The 10,033-nt window shown below is 47.6% G+C and overlaps 1 protein-coding gene across 1 annotated transcript; it reads right to left on the bottom strand.

The window, feature by feature from the left end:
• Window positions 1-582: 582 nt before the first annotated feature.
• On the bottom strand, window positions 583-3,248 carry CKS2 (CDC28 protein kinase regulatory subunit 2). Its single transcript, XM_005486203.4, has 3 exons — window positions 2,898-3,248; window positions 1,963-2,090; window positions 583-1,022 (listed from the first exon to the last, which is right to left on the bottom strand). Exons 1-3 carry the CDS (start codon window positions 2,954-2,956, stop codon window positions 970-972), a joined length of 240 nt encoding a protein of 79 aa, XP_005486260.1. The 5' UTR covers window positions 2,957-3,248; the 3' UTR covers window positions 583-969.
• Between the last annotated feature and the right edge of the window lie 6,785 nt (window positions 3,249-10,033).

The raw sequence follows: 10,033 nt of genomic DNA, 5'->3' as shown, positions 1-10,033 counted from the left end.
GTGACAGGCACCCAGGCCGCGGTAGTAACATTCAAGGGAAAATCACGACCTAAGCAGATGATTAGTGAAGGCGCTTGCTTCAGACTTGGACAGACCTGCTCTAACCAGCCTGGTCCAGACCAGCACTTGAGGCAGACATCTCTGGTTCTTTTCCTCACCAAACTTTCCAGATTACTTCGTCTGCTCCACTAGAGCTCACATTACAGAAGCAGAGCACACACTTCACCCTGTGTGCTGGCCCTCCCACGCCCTCTTTACAGCTTCTGTTGGCCTTCCAAATTGTGCACAACCACAGCACAATTAGCCTGTGAAATGAACCCGTTTCTCTCGAGAGTTACTCAGTATACAGAACCACCTCCCACAAAGGGTAGGTGATAAAGTGGATGCAAGACAGGAAGAGCAGGCTACAACCCCAGAGTAAAAAATAATCGGCATTGGCAAAGTTGAACAAAGGAGCCTTAGAAGCTCTTCAAAATACTGAGTACTACTCAACCCTAAGTTTATACGTAGTTCATCAAATGAGTTTTGTTTTTTGAAGCAGGCAGTCTTAAAAACATTAAATCACAACTCCAGACACTGAGGTTTCATAACACATTTAAGAAGTTTATTTCTTAAGCCTACTTACTACTAAACAGTTGAACTACTGGATTTGAACATACTAGACTACAGCAGAAAACTTGAGTGCAAAAGTTACAGAACACTAACAAGTGATGAGCTAATTAGAACATGCAGCACAAACAAAATTTAAGTCAGAGAGGCACTTACATTAACATTAAAAGATAAACTCATCACTCTTTGAACATCATAGCAGCCTGCTTGGAATTGCATTTGACTGAGCTTTGTTGCTGTGAATAATACAGCTCATGCACAGGTTCGGATGTATGTTTGGTAAATTTAAAGTATTCACTGAATATATCCAACATATATACATTCCTATACATAGTTCCAGAAGATTCAAAAGGCCAAGGCTTATTTCTGCTCATCCTTTGGAAGCGGTCTTCTGAAGAGCAGAATATGTGGTTCTGCGGAAAGAAAATTGAACAAAGTGTGAGTTTGTACAAATCTTGATTAAAGCGATTTCTGTAATCTTGAACGATAGTTGAGGCTTAGTTTCAAATAAATAATTAGAAAGTCTAAGTATAGCCCCACGTGTAATATTAACAGACCAAGTACGCAGTACTTTTACAACAGTCAAATTTTTATTTTTGTACCCAATGCTGGCAATATCATAAGTTTAAGAGCCTTACAGGAGAGAAATGCTAGGAAAATCCAGAGTATTTTATAATGTCTCCTCACATTGGGCTACTTGATAAACACTATTACTGTAACTTTGACAAACTGCTGATACTGTCTGTTGGGCACATATGAAACACCAACAAAATCCACCTTGGCTAATACAGCCTGCTCACCTTATAATCAGTCTTCTTAATTTTAAATGCCTCCAAAAAAGTCTAAAATATCAAAGGTACCCAAATAAGGGAAACACTGGAAAGCTATGCTCATTTTATCACCTGATTCTTCAGAAACTTGGAACTTCATGCTGCTGCAGTTTACATTACTTTTTAGTCAAGCTAGTCAATGGCACAAGCCTGGAATGGCTGATCCCGTAATACCAACATCCTAGTTAGTAAGGGTCTTAGGCTTTCACACCCCATTAACTGAAATACTGATTTTTCAGGAGGCTCTACAACTAGAGTTAAAACTATCCTCTAGAATTTTCAGAGGATTAATACAGGACCTTGTCTACACGAGCATCTATCAAGTTGTTGTACAAAAAAGTAGGTGTCATAAAGTCAGCTTTATGACTAAAAGATATGCTGCTCTATTAAATTTGGTTCAGTCACTGCATACTTATGTTATTTAAGAGCTCACAAAAAGCCTGTTTCTATGGGCAGAGGCAGGAACATCTCCAGTCTGATATTTGACTTTTTCGTTTGCCTAATTCTGTTCAGATGTGCTCACCTGGCTCATGGATCATATAGTGAACCCAGCCAAGACTCTGCTGAACACCAAGTCGTCTCCACTCTTCTTCAGACATCAGATGAGATTTTGGCACCTGTTTTGAAAGTTCTCGTGGCAGCATCACATGTCTGTAGAGGTTTAATTATTAAATGCATACACAAAATACTATACACTAGAAAATTGGAAGAGACCTGCACTGACAGTTACTGCGTTATGAACGCTCACTTGGTCTATAAAAAAAACAAGAGTACTGAATTTCGGCATGAATTTGATTATGAAAGCCGTCCCAGAACCCAGTTTAAAATCACTTACGACTATTAAACGTTACATCTGTAAAGCAACTGCAAATTGGGAGCCAAACTGTCTTCTAGATGAGATTTAGAACCCTTCAGACTCCAATGACTATATACTCAAAGAAACATGCGCTCCTGGCAACAGGCTGATATATCAGCTACTTGAAAAATAAGAACTTTGGACTTCTAAAGTATTTGTAATACCGATTTCAAGTCTAGAAGAGTTAAACTTCAACAGTTCTCCGTCGGCAGGGGACGACGCTGCCCCATCCCAGGCTCTGCCACAACTCCTTCCCTGGAGCTGGCGCAGCGGTTATGGCCCCTCCGCCCTCACCCTGTGGCCAGAGCTTGTGGGGGCCGCTCACCGAGCGGTCTGCGCCAACCGGTAACAGCATTCGGTCACTCGTCCCCTTCGTCCCACCAGTCCAAAGCCACCCGGAAAGCCCCCACGGAGGGGTTCGGCACAGCCCCTTCCCGCTGGCCTTGCACCCTCTCTGGCTCTATTCTGCCGGCGGAGCCGCCTCATTCCCTGAGAGCAGCCCGCATACCTCAACCGAGGGGCCTGCCCGAGCTGCCCGCCTACGGACCAGCTCCTCCTAACCGCTCCAGCTGGCCCTCACGCACCCTCCTACAGCTTCTTACCGGTACTCGTACTGCTCATCAGAGTACTTATCGGAATAGTAGATCTGCTTGTGGGCCATGGCGGGCGGCAGCGCAGGCTGGAGCAGCGGGACGAGCAGCGGCCTCAGGTGACTCCCTCACGGACGCCTCGCGCACTAACTGCCCCCTTCCGCGCCCCGCACCGTTTGAATCCAGCGGCTCGACTCCCATTGGCTCTCGCCGGAGCCGGCCAATCGCGTGCCGCGCTGGCGCGCCCCACCAGAGCCCGCCGCCGCGTGACTCGCGCGCTCGCCGCTCCCAACCAATCCCCGGCGATTGCGGCGGGCGGGGGAGCGTTACGTAACAGGCGGTAGCGGTCGGGCAGACGGCGGCTCGGGCCCGAAGCGGGGAGGCGGGGCTAGCAGGGGGAAGGGGCGCGGTTGATGATTGGCCAGCGGCAGTCGGGGCAGGCGCGGCTGATGATTGGCCATCGGCGGCCGGGGCAGGCGCGGGCCCTTTCAGCCTACGGCGGGGTGGGCGGGGTGGGGCCGCTGCGCCCACGTCGCACATGCGCAGCTCGACCCGCCGGTCTGCGCCATTGCTTTCCGCTGCTGCGCTCAGCCCGGCCCGGCTCAGCCATGCCTTGCCGTGCCTTGCCTTGCCGTGCCTTGCCTTGCCTTGCCTTGCCTTGCCTTGCCTTGCCTTGCCGTGCCCTTCCCTTCCCGAGTTGGCCGGGCTCGGCTCGGTCCAGTCCCCGGTGTACAGAGAGCCTGCGTATTTCAGAGTAGTGAAGGAGTCATGCCTTCGTCCTTTTAACTGAGCGTCGTGTTCACTTTAAAATGGTGCTGTCCCCTCGCTGCCGGGTAGCTGCTGTAAGCCCGTGGTGTCCTGGGGCGCAGCTGTCGGGAATGGCTGCACCGTCAGTCCTGTTTGGTCAGCGTGACCCAGATAAAACGCGGGGTGCAGGTGTGCCCAGAACTGCGGGCAGCATTTCAGTTACAGCAGTTTCAGCATTAAGGATGTTACAAGCATCCTTAACAAGATAAACAAACCATGGAATGCTTCCCTGGGAATGCGCGTATAGCAGGCTGCCACGGTTTGCTGGGAGGTGCTATGGGTCCCCAGATAAGCCGTGCTACTTCTGCCTTGTGGGATGAGATAAGCACGGTGGGAGAGATAAGCCAGAAAGAGCGATCCCGCGGTCGCTTTCATTGAATCATGGAACCATGGAGTGGTTGGAAGGGGCCTGAAGGATCACGTCGTTCCAGGCACAAACCGTGAATACATAGGGACACCTTTCTCCAGGTCAGGTTGCTCAGGTTGAATACCTGGCTGTGAACACCCCCGGGATGAGGCACCCACGGCTGGCCTGGGCAGTCTCTTCAGGGCTTCATGCCCTTGCAGTAAAGAGTTTATTAATGTCTAAATTCCTCCCACTCTCCATGCCTCCTGCCCGTGGTGTACTCCTCTCTCCTCTCCTGTCCTTGCTGGGCCTCTGCAGAAAAAAGGAGCTAAGTGTTTAAGGAAGTTTTTGCTTCCTTGGTGCTGCCAGAAACGTGGGTACTGCCTGTGGTTATGTAATGCATCTGTCTGAAAACAGTTCTGATGTAGGAAAAAAACCAAGCAAATCCATGTGATGCATGACTGCTGATACACATGCGTGGGTAATAGGTATGATTTTTTTAGTAGCATTGTTTCTACTGGCACTCCAGCTTGCCTTAAACAAAAAAAGTTTAAGCCAGTCTCACACCGTGCAACCATTAAAAGAAGTGCTTCTCATAATCTAGCAGTAATATTTTTCTCTTAATTTGACTGCATATTAGAGCTTGTTAGGCACAGGTCATTTACAGGAAAAATGAAGTCTCTGTTTTTGAACTGGTCTAGCTGAATGTGTGAAATCTACATAACGAATTTATATTTCAGTATAATTGTAAAAGTACAAACCACCTGCAAGTTTTCTGAAGTTTTGGTTAGGTTATTCAAAATAGACAGGTTTGGAGTTTTTTAGTGTAATTTCAGGCAGCACAACTGTTATTTTTATATACTTGAGGCAGAATGTACACAATGATTTCTGTTAGGATTATCACTGTGTAATGATGAGGAAGAAAGATCAAACCACCATGATGGTGGATGAAGGACATTTCCTCTCTGTGTCTTCTTTTATAAGCTTTCTGCTTATCTCATGCATACTGAACGTGAGAGAAAATTGGTCTTTATGTAAGGCTGTGTGTAAGCCTTTCTCCTTTGAGTTCGTTCAGAAGTGAAAGGGGACATCATGCTCTTGACCAACCTGATAGAGAGCGAGGGACAGAGCAGTTTTTGCAGAACTTCTGCAAGGCTTTTGGCTCCAGGCTCTACCTTGAAAGAGAAGCAGTTAATGTGTGGACTGGGTGTGCAGACAGTGACCTCAGGTGAATGGCCAGACCCAGAGGATGGTGACACATGACACAAGTCTATTTGGAGACCAGGAAGTGTCCCAGGGGTCAAAACTGGACCTGAGCCCAGTTTTTAACATCTTCATTAATGACTGCATGGTAGGGCAGAGTGTACTCTTGACAAGTTTGCAGGTGACACCTAGCTGGGATGGGTAACTGAGAAACCACAGGGTTGTGCTGCCCAGTCAAGGAACTGCAGAAATAGGCTGAGAGGACCTTCATGAAGTGAGGGGAACAGGTGGAACAAGGTGAAGAGCGAAGTCCTGCACCTGTGGAGGAACAACCATAGATAGGCATTAGGCACGAGTACACGGTGGGAACTCCCCAGCTGGAGATGTGTTTTTCAGAAAAGGAACCAGGGAATTCTGATGAGCCCTGATCTGAATGTGACCCAGTGCTGTGTCCTTCCAGTAAGGATAGCTGGCAGTGCCCTGGGCTGCAGTAAGGCCAAGTGTTGCCAGCAGATTGAGGGAGGTCATCCTGCCCCTCCATAGAGCACAAGTGAGTCCTCTGCTGGTGCCCAGCTTTGGGCTCCTAACTGCAAGAGAAAGGTGGAGCTGCTGGAGAGAGTTCAATGAAGGGCGACAAAGATGAAAACCTGTGTGTGAAAACCTGAAGGCAGGAAGCAAAGAAGACCAGAACCAGGTGGTGCCCGCTGGCAGGCCCAGAGGGCACAAACTGAAATGTGGGATGTTCCTTATGAACGTCAGGAAGGCTTTTTTACTGTGAGGCAGATGGGACACTGGCACGGAGCTGCTGGAGTCTCCAGCTTTGGAGACCTTCCAAAGCCATCTGGACATGATTCTGAGCAATGGGCTGTAAGTGACCCTGCTTGAGCAGGGATGTCAGACCCCATGAATTCCAGAGGTCCGGCCTCAGCCACGCTGTGTGGTACTGCATGAAACAGGCGCTTCATCACTGTCTTCAGGATACTGTTACTCACAAAGGCTGTGTCAGTCACATTGCAAAGAAGGAAATAAACTGTTCTCTACAGTTTGGAGAGAACAAAAATGCTTGAACTTTGTCAAGGCAGCTTTGTCTACACCTGAGGAAGCATTTCTTATCAGTACATAATTTTAATGTTTTAGAACATTTCTGGAAAAAAATTGTTTTCTGCAGTAATGTTTTAGGTCAAACTCATCCTGTCTCTTTCTTTGAGGCCTGCTTTCTATGTTTGTGTCAGTTATGCTTTCCCACTGCAACTTTTGCAAATACAGAGTGTACAACAAAAGTCATTTTTTTCTCTCCTGTGCTTTAGAATGACCTTTTAATTTTAATTGTTATATGTTTTCATATTTGAAGAAGTTATTTTCTGGAATTAAGATTATCAAGTGGTGACTTGAATCCTCACTCCAAAGATTCTGAACTAGGTCAGAAGTGAGTGAGACCACAAATACCCATATTTATTAAAGCAAAAGGCTGCTCAGAAGCCTTATCATATACCTTTGCCTCAGCATGTTGAAGGCGTGTATTAAAGCATTTATAAAAGTAGTTTACCATAGCACAGATTAAAAAGTATCCCACATAGCCTTGGGGTATAGGTTTGTTTGGAGAAACGTGAGCGAGCTGTGCAACTGGAATGTAAGCTCCTGCTCAGAGACCTGATTAGGGCAGCAGCTGTGATTACATTGCTGTTGAAACACAAGATAAAGTGGCAGAACACAAAGAGAATATTCTTGAGCATCCCTCCCCCCTGTAGCTGTAACACAAGCACGTATAAAATGGAGCACTATTATTCTGCACTCTGTATGTGAACAGCATGACTGTAGCACAGAGGCTCTTCAGATCTAAAGATGGACTATGAACTTTTTTGTGGGGGGTGATTTTGTGTATCTAGAGAGGAACAGGTTTAAATGCTCTGTGTAACCTGTTTGCTTGTTACTAAGGCATCCACAGAGATAGGTGGGTAGTGTTGCAATGAAGGGCCCATGTAAGGCCTTCATGTTACATGAAGGGTGCCTTAACTATTGCATATGGAAAGTTCAGGATGTAAGTTATGGTATGTGGAAATATTTTCTGCACTTTTTGTCAGAAGGAGGAGATGAAAAAATTCCTATCTGTGTTGTGCATAGCAGTCTCTAATTAAAAGTCTCTGCAGCTTTTCCTGTTTAGTTCTGTGAGATATTTTAAAAAAGAAAAGTTTTATGTACTTCTACTGTGCTTCAGTTTTCAAACTTGTCCTTATAAAACACTAATGTCAGATGCTTGAAAGTATTTTTCTGAATAGAATAGCAAGATCAGAGTGAAGGAACCTTTTGTACTCTCTTCATGAGTCATAATCATATACACAGTTAATAACTTTTGAGTAATTTGAATGTGAATCACATTCATAGCACATATAGATGAACTGTTATGCGCGAGGGCGTCCACGGCCCTATGTCCGGCTAGCTGAAGGGGTGAAAATGGCCGACGCCCCTACGCATAGGAAGCCAGCCCCCTTCGGCATCTTTGGCCTCAGGCTGGGCTGGATGTTGTGCTCGGAGTTGCGCTAGGTGAGACGAAGAAGGAGGCAACCACTTGCTGGGGGTGCGAAAGTCGGTTTATTAGGTGGTCTGGAGGCACCAACGAAGGTAGGCACCAGCCAGCAAAATAGCCCCGATCAAGGGGAGAGACTGGGTTTTAAAGGAAAGGGGAGGAGAAGGGAGGGAAGCCCAGCTATCCAATGGGGAAACTCAAAGGGAGATGTTAATCATAACTGACATACATAAGTAACCAACGGATACAAAGTAAAGGAGGGGCCCCAGGACCACAGCCAACCACAACCCCCAGAGAGAAGAAGGTTCTCGAAAGCTGGGAGGAGAGGGGGGTGATTGACTGGGCCCAGGGAGGGGAAAACATTTACTTATAAGGGAGAATAGGGGAGGGGGGAATTATATAATACAACTGACTGAAGGTCTGGGTTACTATGGAGACCAACTGCCAGGGGAGCAGTGGCGGGAAAACTGTGGAGGGAGGAACCATTTACAGAGGACGGGGGGATATCATACATAGAATGGGGGAGCAAACTGAAAAACTTAAAAACACACCACAATATCTCCCCGTTTCTTAACAAATAAAATAAAGAAAACAAGAATGTCCATATAACTCAAAAATAAGGTGTCCGCGGCTGGTCTTGCCAGTCTTCGCCTTCTTCGGGCTGGAGTTCGCCTGTCCCTGGATATTCTTGAGGCGGCTCGGTTGACCCCTCCTCGTCCGCAGCTCCTTCGGCCTCTGAGGAGAGGTCCTCCAGCTCGAAATGTTCCTCCAGGGGAATTGCGGCATGATTGGCAGTTATTGATGTGGCTTTGGCTATTAGTCTTTGGACCAAACCGCGGATAAGTATAAACAATACTGAAAGTACAGTCAAACTCAAAATAACCTTACAAGCGGATTCTAATACCGAGCTGGCCCACCCGCTAATAAGGCCCCAACCCTTAAATATGTCCCCCAGCCAGTCTGACGCCTCCTGTTTGACCTGATGGACGAGGTCTCGGAGTCTTTGGATAGAGTGTCTGGCATCCTCGGCTCGAGAGGACAGGTTCAAACAGCAGAGGCCCTCAAACTCCTCGCAGTGATGATGATGGAGCAACAATAGAAAGTCTATTGCTGCCCTGTTCTGGAGCGTCGCCTTCCTTGTAATCTCCTCGTCTGTAAGGAGGTCGTATAGCGCGGCTGAAGATTGGCTTGTTTAGCCACCCAACACTCCAGGCAGCCCAATTCACCTAGAGATTTCGCCACTGATACCCACGGCAAAAGGATGGTAAAAGCGACGGATTTTGAGTGTGACCAATGAGTAATTTTGTCATCACAATCCTCTGTGAGATCTTTTAGATCTCTTTTGGTTCTGGCCAATCTGGATGTGATGTTAGACCTTTTTCAATTGATAATTTGAGTGATGTTGGGGGTAAACAGCGTCAGCCGGCCAAAAGTGCACGGCCCTCCGACCAGGCCAGAGGGGATGCCTGCCCACGCTTGGTCGCCACAAATCAAAAACACCCCCTTGGGAAGGGCATAAGGGGTCCGCTTAGTAGTAGTGGGGCCGACGATCTTAAGAATGGCACGACACCACTAGTTCGCCTGATATTCTTTCTTTGTCTGCTGGATCACCTCACTGCCCCTCTCTATGGGGGTAATGGTATAATCAAACTGAAAGCAAATAGAGGAATTGGCGGAACCGAGGAGGTGTAATTCTGTGGGCTCGGAGGGCGCAGGATCCAGCCTTGCCACTCTGTCTCTCCAGGCATTGCTAGGTTCAAAACCGGGGAGGAAAGTAAGGCTCCGGGCCAAAATAGGGGAAAGGGCAGACTGGAAGGCAGAGGGGAACTCGCCCGGAGAGAAAGGGATCCCCACAAGACAAGACGACATCGGGTCCTCTGCTGCGCCGGTGTCAAGGCATATACTGTCCTGTCCTAACGACTGAGCCAAGGCACGCCAGATGTTGACTTTTGGCTGGGGGATGACCCACGGCTCCGAAGGTGGCAGAAGGAGTCCGCAGGTCGACAATATCAGCAGCAACACGCCAGGGTTGGGAGCCAGTGATGACAACGCGGGGGCCATTCGGGGAGATGCAACTGAAACAAAAGGAAAACTGTAAAAGCATACAGAATTCACAAAAATGGTTCCTCCCCAAACAACCAACTTAAATAAAACATACGGGGGGTAGGAGTTGGAGCTGGGAGTGAAAAGGAGGAAACATGATACAAAAGGTCAAGGGGTGGAGGAGAAGCTGGAGGAGAAGGTTCTTCTGAGACGGGGGGGAGATCG

Source organism: Zonotrichia albicollis, chromosome Z (assembly GCF_047830755.1).
Source record: "Zonotrichia albicollis isolate bZonAlb1 chromosome Z, bZonAlb1.hap1, whole genome shotgun sequence".
Taxonomy (NCBI): domain Eukaryota; kingdom Metazoa; phylum Chordata; class Aves; order Passeriformes; family Passerellidae; genus Zonotrichia; species Zonotrichia albicollis.
The sequence above is the reverse complement of the archived record's forward strand: the minus strand, read 5'-3'. Positions and strand labels throughout refer to the sequence as shown.

Bases quoted from the DNA above. Each gene is read 5' to 3' on its own strand.
- CKS2 (XM_005486203.4), bottom strand. From the start codon at position 2,956: ATGGCCCACAAGCAGATCTACTATTCCGATAAGTACTCTGATGAGCAG. The intron at 2,091-2,897 runs GTAAGAAGCTGT...AAACCTCTACAG, and splicing joins GATGAGCAGTACGAGTACCG to ACATGTGATGCTGCCACGAG. The intron at 1,023-1,962 runs GTGAGCACATCT...TTCTTTCCGCAG, and splicing joins CTATATGATCCATGAGCCAG to AACCACATATTCTGCTCTTC.